At 40.4% G+C, this 21,076-nt stretch overlaps 1 protein-coding gene across 1 annotated transcript in view; it reads right to left on the bottom strand.

Annotated features, from left to right (window-relative positions):
- The window catches only part of LOC135717464 (uncharacterized), a 38,214-nt gene extending 20,674 nt beyond the window's left edge, over positions 1 to 17,540 (bottom strand). Inside the window, exons 1-2 of the mRNA XM_065239552.1 lie at positions 17,136 to 17,540; positions 16,311 to 17,069 (exon numbers count right to left, since the gene is read on the bottom strand). Coding sequence (XP_065095624.1) covers positions 16,311 to 17,069; positions 17,136 to 17,540 — 1,164 coding nt within the window. The remainder of the gene's footprint in view (positions 1 to 16,310; positions 17,070 to 17,135) is intronic.
- Positions 17,541 to 21,076: the final 3,536 nt, after the last annotated feature.

The raw sequence follows: 21,076 nt of genomic DNA, 5'->3' as shown, positions 1-21,076 counted from the left end.
GCAGGCAGGATGCCTCTCGGAGGCAATAAAACAGTGAACCAAGTGTTAATTGGAGAGTTAGATTTATATTCTGGAAAAGTCTTCGCCTTGCCGATTCCCCACACCGTAAAAACACAACGTAGGGCAAGAGGGTGGCCATCGGGGTCACGAAATGTCTCAAATACCCTAAAATATGGATAATTTCGGAACAGGGACAACACAAAGGTGCCGAAAATCTATATCGAACGCCAAGGCACAAAACTGACATCTGCCGCCGTTTTCGCGGAAAATGTATATCCTAGGTACGAACCAGCGTTGCCAGATTGTTTTCATGATTATCGGTATCAAATGATTAAACAATCGGTAATTATCGATATTCACTATTCTAATTAATTTTAATTTTTTTTCAAGCTTTTGGACTAAAATCGAAGAATGAACTTTCCATGTAAGTCGGAAGAAATTTCTGGGGAATATTTTAATAAGTCTCTTAATGGTACCGACAAAACTTCCAGTGGAAGGATAAAGCAGATCTCGTGGAGGAAGTTTGAAGGAAGTTCTAAAAGATGTCGAAAAAACATCCGATGGGGATCTTCCAAGACAAATATTGAGAATCTTCTGGCAAAGCTTTTTTGAAACTTTCGGAAAAATTCAGAAGCCAGAAAAGTTTGGAAATAGAACGCCAATGCCGGAGGAGCCATGTCCAAGGGAAGTTAGGAGAAGCTCGGAAAAACCTTACAATAAGTCGGAAAAAAAACCTACGAAGAGTGACTTATGGAGAAACTTTCAGACAAAGACGAAAGAAACTTCTGGGGGAACTCGATAGATACATCCAGTAGAAATTTAATTGAACTTCCTGGAGAAGACGGAAGAAACTTGCAGGAGACAGTGGGACAAACTTCGTACGGTAGTTGGAAGAAACTTCTGGAAAAAGTCGGACGCCAGAGGGCTTACGAGTCGAAAGATACTTCAAGGAGAAGATGGATTCCTGGATTCTCTGAACTTCCCGATTTTTTTTTTTTTTTGCAAGTTGTCGAAACTGCCGATAAAAACACAGAGCTTCCCTAAAAATGCTCTCACAATTTTCTATGTTCATGTCACTTCCCTTACGTTTCTAAAATTTTCATGAACCTCTAGGAACTTAACTGAAGTTTTTGAAATTGCCAGAGTTTCTTGGAACTCATGTGTGTCCCGATGCTCTCAAAGCTTCCCTAAAGTTACCTCAATTCTCCTGAAACAAATGCAACTATCCTGAAAATCATTAAATTTCGTTGTATTGTTTTGGGCTTGTGAAGTTTCCAAAATATTTCAGTTTCCTTAAGTTCATTGGAGTTCTCTGGGCTTTCCTGAGATTCCCCGGTTCTCGGATTTGAACAGAAGTTAATGAAACTGTCTATAATTTATCGGAACCTACCCAAAAGTCCGAACTATTCTGAAGTTTCAGTGCTTCTGAAAAGTTCCTGAAGTGTTCCTGAAACTAATGGAACCGCAATAAAACTCTGGAAGCATTTCTGATGTCCCGAGGAAGTTGAAAAAACTGACGGGAGGAGACGGAAGAACCTTTCGAGCGAAACCAGAAGAAGCTTCCCAGGGAAGTCGAAATAGCTTTCCGGAAAAAAATCGGAAAATAACTTACAGGCCAGGGTAAGGTGAACGAAAATTCCTAGGTAAAGTTGGAAGAAACTTCAACTATTTTTTCCCTGAATAAAAGTATTTCCCGATTTCCAGAAATTATTGGGATAAACCATCAGCTGTTTCTCGACTCCTTGGTAACCAAAAGCACGAGGAAATGTAAGCATTAGACGAAAGAGTATCAAACATAAGACATTTTTCAAGATGATTTTTTTTTTTAGAGCAGGCTCAAAACATTTTAATTTTTCTCCCACAATAGTTTCCTCTAACAATTCAGTGCGGGCAGGCAATAATGAAACTGATTATTAATTAAAAAAAACAGTACAAATCGGTATTAGAACTCAAATATCGGTATTCTGAGAAAATTTATCTGTATATCGGTATCAAGTTTGAAAATCGGTATAAATACCGATAAATCGGTATATCTGGCAACGCTGGTACGAACATGCATACAAAATGTATGAGTTGGTTCGTGTCCAATCTATTCCGGACAAATTATTTTTATCTAGATACAAAATTTCTATGGTTTTGACAGATGCGATCACTGCTCATTTTAATCGGCCGTTACGGATTTTCGATCAAGAGTTAAGTTTAAGTTGCATGTCGGTTTGTCTCTATCCCCATTTTAAAAAATAACCTTAATTTAGGATATTTGAAACTTTCTGCAAATTGGAAGTCGCCATCTTCGATTTAAAAATTGCCATCGTATGTCGATTTCCGGCTTCTATACGTTACCCTCATTCTAAAAAAACCGTATGTATGGGTATTTGATAGAATTTACAACTTTTTCTTAAACCGGAGACCGTCATAATGGATTTCAACATGGCGTCGGATATCGATTTGCAATCTCCAGACGTCACCGCGATTCCAAGAATATCCATATTGATGGGACGGCATCAGCATTTCCCACTTGTCTAAAATAGGAAGCTGCTATCTTGGAATTCAGCATGGCGTCAGATATCGATTTCCGGCCTCTAGACGCCATCCCAATTCAAAAATACATATAATGATGTGTATTTGACAATATTTTCCATTTGTTCTGAAACCGGAAGCCGCCATCTTGGATTTCAAAATGGCGTTGCATATCAATTTTCGATGTTTAGACGTCACCCTGATTCTAAGAATTCCCTTATTGATGGGTAAACAAACCACCCGACAATGATAAATTTGACATCCACGCGCACAGATCTATGCGCATGCGCTTAAATGAACCGAAATGGTCGGTTAATGCTGGGTAATGCGCAATACAGATCCCATTGAGATCACTAGCCTCTTCCCAGCAACTCCTATCCCTACCTCCCCGTGGTACCGGCCGGGAACTGTGTGCAACCTTAGGGTAGATCGGGTAACCAACCCCGGTGGGAACTTTGGTCATAGGCTGACAGTGAAGGGGGGGGGGGGGTTTGCTTCGGCAAGCCTGAGCGTCTGTTCTCCAGGAGGAGTGGCTCACAACAGCGTCTGTTCCCCATGTTAGGGGCGGCTGATCTACGTCCGAGTGCCAGTGAAGGACTCTAAGCACAACTGTGCACCCTGGTCCTCCGGAAAGTTAGGGGGTTGGTGTCAGGCCCTGCGAGCCAACCGTAAAAAAAACATTGCAACGGAAAATCAGCAACAGAGGAATACGAACCGAGACCAACGGCAACGACTCCAGCGACAAAATAGGACTTGCGATTGGAAACTCGGCACGTGGAACTGCCGATCTCTCAATTTCATCGAGAGCATCCGAATACTCGCCAATCTACTGAAGGACCGCGGATTCGGCATCGTAGCGCTGTAGGAGGTGTGTTGGACAGGTTCCATGGTGCGAACGTTTAGTGGTAATCATACCATCTACCAGAGTTGCGGCAAAACACGCGAGCTGGGCACAGCTTTCATCGTGATGGGCGAAATGCAGAAGCGCGTGATCGGTTGGTGGCCGATCGACGAAAGAATGTGCAGGTTGAGGATCAAGGGCCGATTCTTCAACTTTAGCATAATCAACGTGCACAGCCCTCACTTCGGAAGCACTGATGATGGCAAGGACGCATTTTACGCGCAGCTCGACCGCGAGTACGATCGCTGCCCAAGCCACGACGTCAAGATCATCATAGGAGACCTAAACGCTCAGGTAGGCCAGGAGGAAGAATTCAGACCGACGATTGGAAAGTTCAGCGCCCACCAGCCGAATGGGAACGGCCTACGACTCATCGATTTCGCCGCCTCCAAGAACATGGCCATACGTAGCACCTTCTTCCAACACAGCCTCCCCTATCGTTATACCTGGAGATCACCACAGCAGACGAAATCGCAAATCGACCACGTTCTGATTGATGGACGGCACTTCTCCGACATTATCGACGTCAGGAGCTCTCGTGGCGCTAACATCGACTCTGACCACTACCTGGTGATGGTCAAACTGCGCCCAAAACTTTCCGTCATCAACAATGTACGGTACCGACGCCCGCCACGGTACAACCTAGAGCGACTGAAGCAACCGGATGACGCCTTAGCATACGCGCAGAATCTCGAGGCAGCGTTGCCAGAGGAGGGCGAGCTTGATGTGCCCCCTCTAGAGGAATGCTGGAGTACAGTAAAAGCAGCCATCACCGACGCAGTTGAGAGCACCATCGGGTACGTGGAAAGAAGTCGACGGAATGAATGGTTCGACGAGGAGTGCATAGCGATTTTGGAGGAGAAGAACGCAGCGCGGGCGGTAATGCTGCAGCATGGGACCCGACAGAACGTGGAACGGTATAAACAGAAGCGGAAACAGCAGACCCGCATCTTTCGGGAGAAGAAACGCCGCCTGGAAGAAGCGGAGTGCGAGGAAATGGAACTGCTGTGCCGTTCCCAAGAAACACGGAAGTTCTACCAGAAGCTCAACGCATCCCGCAACGGCTTCGTGCCGTGATCCAAAATGTGCAAGGATAAGGACGGGAGCCTCTTGACGGACGGACGTGACGTGATTGAAAGGTGGAAGCAGCACCTCGATGCTCACCTGAATGGCGAGGACGTAGGCACGGGAGACCAGCGCAATGGAGTAAACGACTACGTCAGTGCAGCAGAGGACGGAACTGACCCAACTCCCACGCGGAGTTAAGATAAGGATGCCATTCAGCAGCTCAAAAACAACAAAGCAGCTGGTAAGGATGGTATCGCAGCCGAACTCATCAAGATGGGCCCAGAAAAGTTGGCCACCTGCCTGCGCTGGATGATAGTCAGGATCTGGGAAACAGAACAGCTACCGGAGGAGTGGAAGTAGGGGGTAATCTGTCCCATTCACAAGAAAGGCGACCATTTGGAATATGAGAACTTCAGAGCGATCACCATTTTGAATGCCGCCTACGAAGTGCTATCCCAGATTATCTTCCCTCGTCTATCACCTAAAATGACCGAGTTCGTGGGAAGTTATCAAGCTGGCTTCATTGACGGCCGATCGACAACGGACCAGATCTTCACCGTACGGCAAATCCTCCAGATATGCCGTGAATACTAGGTCCCAACGCATCATTTGTTCATCTACTTTAAAGCGGTATACGACAGTATCGACCGCACAGAGCTATGGAAAATCATGGACGAGAACGGCTTTCCTTAGAAGTTGATCAGACTGATCAAAGCAACGATGGATGGTGTGCAAAACTGCGTAAGGGTTTCGGGTGAACTATCCAGCTCATTCGAATCTTGCCGAGGACTGCGACAAGGTGACGGACTCTCATGCCAACTCTTCAACATCGCTCTTGAAGGTGTAATGCGACGAGCCGGGCTCAACAGCCGGGGTAAGATTTTCACGAAATCCGGTCAATTTGTGTGCTTTGCGGACGACATGGACATTATCGCAAGAACATTTGCAACGGTGGCAGAACTATATACCCGCCTGAAACACGAAGCAGCAAAGGTCGGACTGGTGGTGAGTGCGTCAAAAACAAAGTACATGCTAGTAGGCGGAACCGAACATGACAGGATTCGTCTAGGAAGTAATGTCACGATAGACGGGGATACTTTCGAGGTAGTGGAGGAATTCGTTTACCTTGGATCCTTAATGACAGCTGAGAACAATGTGAGTCGTGAAATACGAAGGTGCATCATCAGTGGAAGTCGTGCCTACTACGGGCTCCAGAAGAAACGACGGTCAAAAAAGATTCACCCCCGCACCAAATGTATCATGTACAGAACGCTAATAAGACCGGTGGTCCTCTATGGACACGAGACATGGACTATACTCGAGGAGGACCTGCAAGCACTCGGAGTTTTCGAGCGACGTGTGCTAAGGACAATCTTCGGCGGTGTGCAGGAGAACGGTGAGTGGCGGCGAAGAATGAACCAAGAGCTCGCTGCACTCTGCGGCGAACCCAGCATCCAGAAGGTGGCCAAAGTCGGAAGGATGCGGTGGGCAGGGCATGTTGCAAGAATGCCGGACAACAACCCTGCAAAGTTGGTGTTCGCTACTGATCCGGTTGGCACAGAGCAGAGAGCACGATGGGTGGACCAGGTAGAGCGTGATCTAGCGAACATTGTGCATGAGCGAGGATGGCGAGCGGCAGCCGCAAACCGAGTATTGTGGCGTACTATTTTTGATTATGTCTTATCTTAAATGTGATGTTGTACAAATAAATGTATGTATGTCATGAAAACTGCGCGAATTTGGATCGAACAGCTTCGCTTCAATGCAAAAGTAAGTTCGTTAAACAACGAAAGAAGAAAAGAACACGAGTCTAGCTAAAACAAACAGCATGACAACTGATCGAAAGTGGTTCTGTTGATGTTGACGGGAATCTGCTCGAAGAGAAGACAGAATGACTTTCAATTGAAAGTGATGGTTTACAGCTTCATCGTCACTGACTGTGGGGGCCTGGTTGTAACGCCTATATTTTTTGTTTCTCATCATCAGGAAAACGTCTTCGTTCAATTTCGAAATCCATAGGAAACCAACAAATACAAAGAGAGTAATACCATAGAGGTAACTCTAAAGCGCCCATTACATATGTCAATATATTGACAAACATCGTATTGTCAATTTTCCTTACAATATAATCAATATATAAATATTGACAACATTAATGACAATACACTAAAGCGTTTGTTACACAGGTCAATTTATTGACAATAAATTGACATACTGACAATATTATTGAAAGATAATATTGATGACGATGGTTTGATGACGAGTATTGTTGAAAACTGATTTTCATTACACTTTCTCAATATTCTTCCCCTACCCAAGAGGAGGGAGAACGTACGTCATTTAGACCGACTGACTCACAATGCACCTTCACGCATGCAGTGTTGGCATTTTGTTTAAATCTTCGTGTGTGATATAAAATGGATATCAAACTAAATAAAAAAGTATCCTTTTACAGTCGCCAATCACTACCCAGGCTTCGTCTATATCGATGTTCATTTTCTACAAAATCACAAGCATAATCATGTAATTTTGTTTTTTTTTACTTTAAAATAAAATAAATACTATCTGCGTTTCACATGCCTACACGTAACGCAAATTTAATAATATATGCAAGTTTTTCCTTTAGGAATGTTTACCAAAACATCAGCATAATAGTTTATTTATGGGAAACTGCATACCATGAACGTGGGTTATTCAACACGAGTGGTAATTCCACGCAGTCGACAATCGATTTGATTCAATTCCATTAATTTGTTATCATGTTGTCCTGTGTATTTTCTGTGTCCTGTCAAAAAGTTACAACATTTGATATTGGCGTTGACGGAACCGTCGAGAAATCATCTCTTCTAACAAACAGTGACAGTTTCTTATTGAAACTTTCAGTGGAGTGAAAGGATAGTACCAACTAAAGAGCCTAAATTTATAAAGAGGCGACATGTCAACATTGGAACAATCGATTATCTGTCAAAATCATAGGAAAAGTCATTCCAATCGAGCAGAAGACCTGTCAAATGGATAAGATGTCGTCTCTTTATAAATTCAGGCTCTTTAGTACCAACTAGAAACTAGATAGGCGGAGAAAACAAAATACAATACGGCAGCAAGGATTTGTTCCTAAATTATCTTGCAACCCTTGCTAGAAGCTAGCATTTCAAATGACTTTTATTTTTGATTCGATTTACATGCAAAATAATAATTGATTGGATCGCAATATTTTGCACATTTCTTGGTGCGATTCATTAACCAACGAAGATCATTTTGTATTGTTTTTGGTTCCAAAACCTAGTTGAATTTGAGAAGCACACAAAACATAAAGGGGATTGAATTTCTGTTCGATTGCAATACTTTCAAATTTATTCTAGAAAGAATAAGAAATCCTCGGAAAAATTCTAATAGGAATGTTCGATTGGCTTAGATTTTGACAGTTCATTTGGCTCAAAACATTATCTCCGCCCATCTCTTCCTCTGAGTATTTCTAGTACCAACCAATTCAACAATTTTGAAATTTATTACGAAATTGTACGGACCTATTTAAAACCGTTCAATGATAATGTGTCGATTTTATTGATTTCTTACGAGTGTTGGTAATTTGAAATTTTACCGACTTTTTAGTAGTTCAAAAACCGGGTAAAATTTTACCGACTCAGGTTATCCGAATTCAGTGTGTAGTTAGTATTTTCCACACTCAAAAAATAAATCACATTTCCAATGGAAAATATCCATTAGAATTTCACTTAACTTTCATGTGATCTCATAATTGGGAATCGCATCACAAAATCACATGAACCTTATGTGTCCAATGAAGTTTATGTGATTTGTCATATACAATTCATGTGATCGTATGAATGTTATTTGAATTTCAGATAAAAATCATTAATTTTGTTATTGGACAAATATCATGTGCGTTCCCAATGGAAACTATATGAAAACTTTTTTCAGTGCATAGGTCCAGTAACGACGTTTCTCTTTTGACCCGCTGATCCATGTTTCTTGTGTGGGGAAATTAACACAAGTAATATTGACTTTAATACATTGAGATTAAAAGGCTTCAAACGTATTGCCATTGATGTTGTCAATATTCGTATATTGATGATATTGATAGAATTGACTGTTTTTTTTTTGTCAATATATTCTGAGTATTGACAAAGTGAAATGAAAATCAGCTTTTCGTCAATACTTGTCATCAATCATCATCATCAATATCACCTTTTCAATAATATTGTCAGTATGTCAATTTATTGTCAATATATTGACATGTGTAATGGGCGCTTAAGACCAGAAGGTCTCGAAGAAACGTGCCCAGCTTTTTGGCTCAGCTCTGGTACCATCTTCGGTCCCAAGCTAATCGATTCACCCCTCGAAACATAACTAACCCCTCATCTTATCTGTCTTATCTTTCATAGTGAATCAAAACAAACATATTGTAGTACTAGAATTTCCACCGGTTGGTAATACCAAGCTGTTCAAATCATTCCCATCAACACAAATGGCCACTCTTCACCACATGGTTCACAGGATGCAAACTCTTCCTCTTAGCAATACAGGCAAAATAGAGGAAAAAGCTCACATTTTTTAAATCGCTAGACTTAATGGGTATCATCTATTTGGCATGTGTAGATTAAGTGGTTTTCTGCCCTCGATTATATGTAAATCATGTAATATGTGAATCGTAAAACTAGGTAGCTTTGCTAGTTTTTTTTAAGTATAATCTAAAATGTGTTGACGTAGACTACGTCTTACGGGAAGATACAGAAAGAAAATTAAAAATCCAAAATTACAACCGTCATGAAAAGGTGTTAGGTTTTGAACACTTATAACTTTGACATTTATAGATGAAAGTGAAATCCAAAAACACCAATCGCTAGGGAATATCTTTACAGATCTGCCGAATTTTCCATAAAAAAAAACATTTGAAAAATTTACAAATAAAAAGTGATAATATTCATGAGAAATGCGTTTTCGATAACTCTGTCGTCATAATCTGCGTTGCGCATCATTCTGCTTGAACGTATAAAGTTATAAAATAGCGCTGCTGTCACGCCTCCGCTTATTTTTGCATCGGACGGCATGGTGAGCGGATCGCTCAAGGTGCCACCAGCGGTAAAAAGTGGAATTTTTCCCTGTCTCTCTCTCTTCCTCTCTCTCTGCCGTCGTTCAGAAAAATTTCCTCGCTCCGGAGGGGGCGTGATGATTGGATCACCTTGACAACCAGCGGTGGGTGAAAGGAGACTCACCTCTGCAACGAGCTGTTTATGCATTAAGCTCAATTTGCACCTACCCGATATCATCTGACTGGCGATTTTCTGTACATCATCGCACAGTGGTCTAAAAGTGACAAAACGTGCGTTTTTTAGTTTATGCAAAAACGTTCCATTTAAGCCATATAGTGTCTTCGGAGAAGTTTGTGCACCTAAAAAGCTCCTTCTTTTGAGTTAAGCCATTTTATGATTAATCAACCTAGCAGGAAGATGAAAAATTTACTTTTTTTTGTTTGTCGAGTTTTAGATAATATTAAAACAAACATTTTTGCTGAACACGTCAACCCTCTATCTCTTATGTTTACAGAGATATGGAAAGAGCCTTCAGAAAATCAATTTTTTGCTAATAACTTTTCAGGAAGTAATTTTTTGACATTAGTATGTTCGACACAAATGTTTGTTTTTTTTTTTAATACACCATTTTGTCTTGGCAAGCAAGTCCTTATCTTCAACATTTCTTAATACATTTAAAGTTTTGATCCAAAATTAGAACTATTTCCAAGCTCAATACCTCGAAGTTGGGCTAAATTGGGCAAACCAGGTTGGTTGCATTTGAAAGTATACTTAAAATGCTGCCCATTGCATACCAAATAATTAGTCTTCTTAAGTATTCTATGCTGATCTGCCTAATTAACATAACTCTGATCAAACATTTTCCAGATCATACAAACAGGGACGGTATTAAAAGTTAATCCGAGTTGGAGTTTGCCGCCATTAGAGAGTTTAGACTTTCCCTGCAAGTCATTTGTGAGAGTTCAAATTCAGAGTAGAATTTTTAAGCAGCTATGTGGAAAACTCCAAGTCGATTGTGAAGACCTCAGGATCCGTGAAATATACCGAGGGATTCGAATTTTGTCGGTACAATTCCAAAGGAAGTCTGAAAATAATTTTAAGGGAATTCTAAGTGCATCACGAAATGAATTTCTAGATAATTCTAAGAAAATTTCTAGGCAACATTTTAGACGATTTAAGACGAGAGCTCCGAGATAATTCTGAACAAAATTTCAAGACAAATTTGTTGATAATTTATTGAGAGTTCTAAAGAGAATTAAATGCACGGGAAATCCTGCAAAAAAAATTGAGTAAATTTTCAAGGTCGTTAGGGTTGGGCTTTCTTCATAACGCTATAAGAAAGCAAAAAACTAGGAGCACAATTTTGCACTTATTTTATGCAAAATGACATATTTGATCGCTAATTTATCGCAATTAGAACATTTCAGCTTCGAATCTCTTCTACTAATTCTTGGTAAATCTGTTATTTACCGATTGAGCAAAAAAAATCTCTAAATATTGCATTTTTTTTTTTTTTGAAAGGTTTCGAGCTTTTTTGAACGCACATCCATTATTTTGCATAAGAAAATCGGATGTTTCTGTGGTGAGAAAAAGTGATTTCCCTATGACAGATTACAGATTTCAGTACCAAGCACTGATGTTAACAAACGGTATCCCTATTTATGCCTTTAGATTAGTATTGTAGGTTCCTCCTACATGGAGAATAATGCTCTAGAACGGCTTGCTATGCCGTCTCGATTATAATTTCCCGGATTTTTTGCTGATGGAGGCGGGGCATAGCAAGCCGTTACATAGCATAATTCTCCTACAACCATCCTTAGGACGATCCTAAACAGTCCCCCGCGAACTAGAAATTCTGAGAATTCTGGAATTCAGACATTAGAAGAACGGAGAGTTTTTATCCTGGAAAGATTCAAAGACACCTGTCTGAGGTCTGATCTAGCATGTTAGGTTAAGTTATACTCGTAGTTAGGTAGGTTATCACTTTTTTTCAATTCAAACATAACATACATCCACAGAACAGAAGGGGAAGTGCAAACAAATCGGTGAATCAAAAGGTGGTTCGTTTTTCTGCTCACCAAGCGATGTACTGTGGTAGCGTTCCACACGGGCTTTCTATGTGCACTCACACTAACATAGGATGCTGCCTATCTTAACTGCAGGCAGAAGATGCCTTCTATCGCTAGGTGCGCTAGTGTTCGCAAATGACAAGTGGAGCCACTTTCTGATCCGAAGTTCCACTCCTGTGATACATCTCAAGGGGTAGCGAAGACAACAAATCAAGAAGACTGGCAACTCTTCCATTTTCTCATACACTCAAAAGATTTTCAAATCTAAATAGATTAAAAGTTACGCTAAATCGCAACTCTCCTGACCGACGCATAGATTGGTATAAAGGGAGAGAAAACTGACTTAGTATAAAAATACTTTATGCAGTCAAATGTATAAAGTGCGAATATTCAAATGGTGCATAAACGGGATTTATTCCATGAATAGTATTTTTATGTGCTGGTCAGGGATATTTCCAATGTTATTAATTTTAAACATAATAATAATGTTACAGGAGCAAATTTATTGTCAATTATTATTTATCACAATAAATCATATAACATAAACTGGATTAATTAATAATGATATGCAGAAAATTCTAACCGATAAATAAGTGCAATAGTGGGTATCCAAAATGTTATCTATGTAGTTTCCGTGGGCATTGTTAGAGATGTGGCAACTTGGATCAGCTGCTATCCGGTGATTCCTCGTGTTGGTCGTTTCCATAAGATTGATATTGACAGGACAGCCGAGTCTCCTAGCAAAATCTACACTGCACATCCATCAACGGGGCAAACAATCTCTTGGCCTATGGCGATTTCAAAACTGTAGTCTCACGTTTCCGAAACTGTTCAACCGGTCTGATATCAATCCGCGCCAGTTTCGTTCAAGTTCGGAGTGTCTTTATAGTTAGCCTCCTAGGGTCCAACATGCGGAAGAAATTGACCGTGATGGTGCAAACCAAATGGCGCTAGCGAGTGATCGGATTCAGGTTCATATTTTTTGGCGTTGTAACCGGCCTGGAAAGAGAGGATGTTTGGATCTAGTTTAGAGTTGGCACTTGGCAAGCGAAACTGTTCAAATTCACCCTACCAGCAGTTCTTCACCGTTTTAAAACCGGTCATCTTCATTCGGTGCCACGAAAGTCCTAAGCTTGCAAACATGGTGCAATTGAATTTTGGAGATTGTGGTACTTGGGCTCATTTGCTTGCCAACGTTGCTTGAAGCTAAAAACAAAATTATTATTCAAATATTCTTCTCAAATCTTAACTGATTCAATTCTTCAATACTTACTAAAGCTTTGTTTACTCCTTGGTGAACTATGGATAAAGACGAGGACAGGAATTCCTATTCTTGATTTTCAACATATCCTGCAGCGTGTGAAGCTCGACGAGAGGGCTGGAACGATAATGGAGTCTTTCCAAAACAGTTTTCGTCCTTCAGTACTTTTAATTCTTGCACAGCTTTGCTGTCAGCGGTATGCACTGATCGAATTCTTCGCCAGTAATCGGACGTAGTATAATTTTGATAAAATAAAATAATCGAATCAATGTATAAACATTGGTTATGCATAAAATGACTAAATTTTAATCTTTCTTATTTTAGTAATATTTTTGAGTGTACAAACGCTATGAGACAGGTACAATCGCGTCATCTGCCACTCAAAGGTAAATGCTTCGAACGAATTTGATAGCAAAGATTACAACCTCAGAAGAAGGGTTTGTGTATTTGCTCATTTTTCTATGCGTTGCTTCTACCTTCACTCAAATGCAGCGCTACTGTATATGTCGCTTGGATTCTGGCAAAGTTGCCAGTCTTCTTGATTTGTTGTCTTCGTTGATAGGCTAATCAATTAAAATGTTAAAATAATGTAAAATCAAAATTCAGGAAATAAACGTAATTTTGCTACTACTACTACTAGAAATGCACGGGAAGTTCACTTAACAGCTTAACGCATCTATCCCAAGTAACAATCCAAATGTTAATTGGTTTTATTCATGTTTTATGGTGGTTTTATCAAAGCATGACTGAGTCTATGTGGTTTTATCATTGCTTTTTTCAAGTAAACTTAGTCTCATATCATTGATATTTTTGAAGAGTGTTTCAAGAATACTTGTAGAAGCCTCCATAAAACTCCATCTTTTATAGGTTTAATTGACCTTATGAACAGTTTTAAGAGACACTTCAACTCCCTTTCAAGCCTTATTTTTAAGCTTTCATAAAACTTGAGATCGGTTTTGAAAAAGTTTTATGTCATTCTTCTATAAGTTTAATGTATCTTGAGAATGCTGGCATAAAACTTTCTTAAAACCAAAAGGTTTTAACCGAGAGTAAACACTCTTGAGAAAGAGTTCCCTGAAATACATAAACAAGCTGTCACAACTAATGGACGCCAACAGGTGGAAAAAATTGAAAAATAGTGGATCTTACAAACGGAAATTGAGTAAAAACCTATTCAATATATTGAACACTCATCTTCACTTCATCTCAGCAAGCATCGACTTCAAAACAAGACGAACGGGTACGAATAGGTATACAAAGTCACAAGGAAACAAAGCCAGAGAACATTCCCTCCGATGCCCCGGAAAACGAAGCGAAGGAAAAAGATGATAACGAAACATGTCAACCTAAGATACCCTATGAAGAGTGGCCACTTTCGGAAGACGGGGTATGGCAGCCTGATCCGACACTTTCGGAAGACGAAGATGAAGAAGACAGTAAGAATGAAGCACTATTAGCAGCACTCAGGAGTTGGTCGATATCCCACAATGTCAAGCAAAATGCGTTGAGGGACCGCATAACAATCATCAACGATCGCCTACCAAATGTTTTGCCGAAAGACCCTAGAACATTAATACAAACTGCGAAGACTGTGTCCATTCAGTCCGTAGGAGATGATCAATATTGGCACCATGGTCTTGAACAATGCTTAAAAACTCTTTTTGCTAACATAAATGAATCAAGTACCATAACTATCAATATCAACATAGACGGTTTGCCAGTTTATAGAAGTTCTAAGGATGAGTTCTGGCCGATTCTCTTCAATATCCATGAAATGCCTCACATCAAACCAATGGTGATAGGTATTTATTGTGGAAAAAGTAAGCCAAGTGATTTAAATACTTTTCTCGACCAATTCGTCAATGAAATGAATGACATTTTAAATAATGGCATAATTATCAACCATCACAAAATATCAGTTAAACTACGATGTTTTATATGCGACTCACCTGCAAGATCTTTTATTAAAGGTAAAAATTAAATAGATAACATGTATCATGTACAATATTAATAACTATCATCATTCCAGGTGTAGCATATTTCAACGCGCAAAATGGTTGCCAAAAGTGTACAGCTACTGGGGAGTATTCATATTTGTCACACTGTAATTATTTTCCTTTGTCCAATAGTAGAAGAAGAACGGATGCTGAGTTCCGAACCAAATCTTACGGATCATATCATAAAATGGACACACCATTACTTCGTCTACCAATTGACATGATAGCTGATTTTCCAATAGGCGATTCACTCCATTTGATCGATCTAGGGATCATGAAGAAATGTCTAATTGGATGGAGAGATGGCAAATTCGGAAATTTCAGAACAAAATGGTCAGCCCAGCATGCTTCAGATATCACAAAATACTTGACACAACTAAAGCTACCATCTGAGATACATAGGAGCATGAGAGGTCTCGACTGTTTAAATCATTGGAAGGGTACAGAGTTTCGTACATTTTTGTATTATATAGGTATAGTAGTTTTGAAACATTTTTTTACCAGAAGACGTATACGAACATTTTTTGGTCTTTTTTTGTGCCATAACTATTTGCTCAACCGATTCTCATTCTCATCTCATTGACCTAGCAGAATCGTTGCTGCAACATTACATTGAACGGTATGTTGATATATATGGAGAAGATTACATGACAAGTAACGCTCATAATCTGTCATCTTATAGAAGATGTTAATCGTTTCGGTATCCTGCCAAGTTTTAGTGCGTACCCTTTCGAGAGTAAACTATATCAGATTAAAAATTTAATTCGAAGTGGACATGAACCCCTAGCTCAGGCGGCAAAGCGAATAAGCGAACTAAATCAGCTTGAAGAAAATTGCAAACCATGTAACACAGTTCATGCAACTCCAACGTTGAAAAAACAAATTCGTACACCTGATTCTGATGATAAGTTTGCTAAAGTTGAATTCGAAGCATATTCATTAGATAACAATGCGGCCAATAAGTGGTTTCTTTCTAAAAATAATCAGGTGGTTTGTTTCGATCACGCTTCTCAACAAAATGGGAATATCTTAATTTCGGGTAGTCCACTAAAGCACACCAGCGATTATTTTGCAACACCTATAAAATTAAGCCATTAACACGTCTTTTATTCCAGTAGTGAACAAGCTGCAAAAACACAATACACACTATTCGACATAAAATGTAAGATGGTAGCAATACTTATACCGAACAGAAATGTAGGGATGGTATTCATACCACTGCTCCACACAATACATTAAAAGTGATTATTATGTAAGTTGAATATTATTTTTGAATACGGTAAATTAAATCCATCATAACGTTTATGTTAAACCATTCATTGTATAATTACATTGTACATTCGATTTCTACTTATAGGATGGTTCATGTGACTCTGTGGTATTCGCATTAGGAATATTGTTTGACTGATTAATCTCAGAAGCATACGTTGGTCCAGAACCAGCCCCGGATTTGTTGTACTTCATTTTTGTAGGCCTGTTCTTATGCTTCGACGTCAGGAACTTTGAGGAGAGTCGCTGCTTACTGTTCTTAAGGATCGTTTTGAAGAATTTGTCGCAATAAAGCTCCGAAAACTGATTGTCAGCTTGTACAATCAAATTCAGAAACAGCGCACGTGTGTTTTTGAAGAATTTCAATGGTACCTTTGTCGTAGCAACTCCACAAGTTGACGGCTCCTGCTGTGAATTTCTATCAGCCTGTCGCATCGTTCCTGTCCATGAGCATTGAGTGAGAAACTTTCGGGTGAAAAAGTAATCAATTAACTTGTAACAACCATCCGTTCCTTGAGCTTTGCCAGTGACGCCGCATATGTAACTCATTCCACTTGAAAATTGCTGCATCAGTGTTTCATCCTCCAAAGACCTTTCCAAAGCTTCCAGTTCATCCACCGAATCGGCTGGGGACAATACATGCTGAACATGCCGTTTAGCCAAAATAGCATTATTTTGGGACGCACTGTAATGGCAATGAGTCATAGCGTATTCCTGTCCGGTTTGAATCTTCGCTAGGGCTTGCATGATTTTCGACTGATTTTCCAGAATAGTACGTTGATTTACCAGTACAGTTTCCAAGTTTCTATTGTTAATTCCATCGTCACCAGTCAGTAAGAAGATTTGGGATGATTCATTGTGTTCTGCTATTCCCTCCGTGTGAACGTTCTCCGTGACATAGAGCAGCTGTTGATCATTCACAGGAGCTGTAATCTACGATTGGAATTATGAATATTTCTCAATTCTTAATAAAAGAAACTACTAGATTGAAATACTCACACATGCATTGTTGACAGGATTGGATTCAGCGTTGCTTTCCGCTTCAAATTCTTCTTGAGTGTCTAAGAGGTTGTTAAAGTCTTTCGCTGCAAATACTTTCCTTGAGGGCTCACGACGCACACGCTTCTTTGGAGGTGCCAGTGGAATATCTTCCACTTCGGTATCATGTCGTGTTTCCATCCGATCAAGTTCATCATCAGGTTCCTTACGTGTCTTAAATTCCCTTTTCCTGACACAGTTCATCTTTTCCCATTTATCATCTGCAGTGGATGTTTCGATCTGGGACAATTTTCCTACCAGGTGCTTTTTCGGCCACCGCAAGATCCCATTGGCTTCCCAGCCACTAGGTACAACACTAAGGCAAATTTCCCCGGCTTCGATCGTTTGAATAATTTTGAATGGCATCCTGAAAACGACTAAATCTTTTAAAAAGTCATCGAATAATACACTTAAATGCAATTTACTTACGCGACATCAATTAGGACAACAAACAAAAAACGGAGAATATGTGGAGTGTTGGTCGACCATAAATAAACAGCTGTCAAATGACAAACTCGATGACGAGCTTTTTCTAGCCTACTGCCCTTACATACCAAAAGGGTCTAAGCGGTATAAGAAATATTCCGCTGTAATTAACCAAATTAAATTATTCATTGCAAATCACTTTACTTCTCAATACTTTATATAACATTTAATTACATCGCGATGTTTTCATTGTACAGTTCTACGTAAGTGTGTCGTTAAGAATAATTAATAAAATCAAGATGGAATTGGAATCAGCAACAACAATTGATTATAAGACCTTTTCATTGTGATAGAAGCATTGAACTAATGGCGATTGTAAAGTAGAGTATAACAGTTATAAATTTGCATCAACAATTTCATTTGTCGGCCCACTCTGCAACGGTGATCTGCTCCCGCAGATATCGTGAGAGGAGAGATAAGAGATTTAGATAGAGAAGATAAGAGTTCAAAGGGAATCAATTTCGCATGCAAAGCTAGTCGGAAATAAACCATTGCCAAGAACAGTTGTTTTTTGAACCTCACAAGTACCGTGTTCTTACTCTACGAAGAAGGGACTGTGACGTTGATAGTGCGGTTCGTGGACAGGAAGCAATTATCTCGAAGATAATTACCACTGTGATTAGATCACAACGAATGTGATTAAAGTGAGAGTGACCTATTGAACCCGTGAAAATCGAAGATGTTACATTGGTCCTTCGAACCGGATGATGTGTGGTTCTGAAGAAAGAAGAATACAGCTGCATGAATGCTGTTCCGAACAATAGTGAAAGTGATCACCACTGCCGCTATTCAATTTCGTTGCTACGCCATTGCTGAGGTTTCACTGCTGCTGTTGTTGCTGTCCATGTTCCATCGGTTCCGATGTTTCACCATTGCTGTTGATGCTGCCGCCGTTGGGAACTACTTGCTGTTTGCTGTATGCTGCATGCTGGCCGATTACCGTTTGGGCTACTACGCAGAAATTCAGATAAGTACACTGAAAGCAGGTTTGTCTGAGGTGTGCTCTGAAAGCATGTTCAAAGCAACCCATTGTGCATATATGACAAAGAGATGATTTCGTTCAACTGATTTTCCTATTGAAGCGATGAAATAAAGATTTAAAACGCATGTCGTACGTTTCAATTCGATGATATGAAAAAAAAGGTTTATTAGTCTGCTGAGTTGAGTTGTTTCTCCTGTGGTTGATTGGCCAATTCTGTTTGGTGTGATTCTATCCCTGTCAATCGGTGGGTTCGATACGATACTCGGTCGCGCGGTTCGGTTAGCTGTCTGGCTGCAAATAGTGCAAGTGAAGACAAAAAATGCCAACTCTTCGTGAACTTGGCAAGCAGGAGCGTCAACTACGACAAGTGTTGGACGTCCTGAAGGAGTTTGTTCGAAGGTACGATGAATCACGAGACAAAGGATCAGTACAAACCAGGATGCAGAAGTTAGACGAAATCTACGACGAGTTTCGTGATGTTCGCATGAAAACGGAGATTCTTTTGGAAGACGCAGCTGAAGACGACGATTTTGCCGACACCGATGAAACCGAAGCAGTACGTGCAAGAAGACTGAAGGACCAGCAGCTGCAAAGGGACCGCGAAAATGAACAAATTATGAAGAATTTCATCGATGAATACTTTTCCATCAAGCAAACACTCCAAGCACTCCTTTCCACAGCGCAGCCAGGTTCATCGATGGTTCCTGCAGTTCATTCCCAATGCCAACAGGCTGCTCCAATTGGCATGCGTGTTAAACTACCTGAGCTTAAGTTACCATCTTTCAGTGGTGATATGAGAGAGTGGATTACGTTCAGAGACACGTTCAAAAACTTGATTTCAGACAACACTCAATTGTCTGATATCGATAAGTTTACATACTTACGTACATCCTTATCAGGCGAAGCTTTGCAAGAAATTGCATCCATTGATCTGACGGCTGCAAACTACTCAATAGCCTGGAAGTCGTTGGAGTTAAGATACGAAAATCGGAAACTGCTGGTTAAATCGCATCTAGACTCACTGCTATCCATCAATCCTATGAAAAAGGAGAGCTTCGAGGCCTTGAATTTTGTCATCAGTGAATTCGACAAGCACTTGCAGATGCTTGACAAATTGGGTGAAGAAACAGCCAACTGGAGTACTATCTTGGCTCATCTATTGTCGAGTAAGCTGGATTCAACTACAATACGCCTCTGGGAAACGGAACATCGATCGAGAGACGTCCCTGAATATAAAAGGTTGGTGGATTTCCTCAAAAACCATTGTATGGTGCTACAATCTGTATCTGGGAAGATCTTCCTTCCTCCGGATACGAAGAAGCCTTCAAGGCCATTCGCTAGTCACGCTGGTATTCAGAGTAACTTAAACAGTTGCCCGTTTTGTGGAGAATCTCAACATCCAGTCTTCCAGTGCAAGAAGTTCAAGATTATGAAGGTAGACGAACGGAGAAATGTAGTCGCAACAAAGCGGTTGTGTTTTAACTGCCTTTCGCGAGGTCACATGTCCAAATCCTGTTCGAGAAGTTCCTGTAAGCTCTGCGGTCAACGTCATCATTCACTGCTGCACGTAAGTCCACACAAATTTCCTAATAATCAATCTGACCCGCAATCGAACAAGCGACCGCAGAACCCACCAAACTTACAAACACCATTGTCAACACCCTCAGAATCAGAATCTAAAAATCCAAACACTCATACTCCTCAGCAAACCTTTCATCCCTCCACGAGCCAATCCTTTCCATCAATCGCTTCCACAAGTTCACAAAACATGCCACCTCAAACAGACAACCTAGCTAGTCTCAGTGTTGTACTTTCTGCTAACGAAACCAAGGCATCACGTTCCGTTTTGCTAGCAACTGCGATCGTGATTCTTGAAGACAAATGCGGAAACTTTACTCTCGCACGAGCTCTGCTTGATAGTGGATCACAGTTATGCTTCATAACTGAGAGTCTCTCTCAGAAGCTTAATTTTAAGAGATCACGAGAAATGTTGTCGATAAGTGGCATCGGCCAAGCGACGAAGAAATGTAAGCAGTCTGTTACCGCTCGAATTCGCTCTCGAGTTTCACATTTCGTACAGGAGGAGACATTCTATGTGTTGCCGCAAGTAACACTAAATCTGCCAGCAACAAAAATCAACACCAGTAGCTTGAACCTGCCCAATGACGTCGTACTTGCGGACCCAACGTTCCATGAGCCCAATGCTGTTGACATGATCATCGGTGCCAGTCTATTCTTTGACTTATTATCGCCGGAGAGCATGAAACTTAGTGAGGATGGTCCAGTAATACGGAACACATCGCTAGGATGGATTATTTGTGGGAGGATGTCCGAAGAGGCTGGTCTACCTCGACCAGCAGTAGCCAATCTATCCATGGAACGTATAGATGAACTATTGACGAGATTTTGGGAATTAGAGGAATGTCACTCCAAA

The sequence above is a fragment of the Ochlerotatus camptorhynchus genome, unplaced genomic scaffold (genome assembly GCF_037179485.1).
Source record: "Ochlerotatus camptorhynchus isolate MF236.1 unplaced genomic scaffold, CSIRO-AGI_Acam_v1.1 ptg000056l, whole genome shotgun sequence".
Classification (NCBI taxonomy): Eukaryota; Metazoa; Arthropoda; class Insecta; order Diptera; family Culicidae; genus Ochlerotatus; species Ochlerotatus camptorhynchus.
The sequence above is the reverse complement of the archived record's forward strand: the minus strand, read 5'-3'. Positions and strand labels throughout refer to the sequence as shown.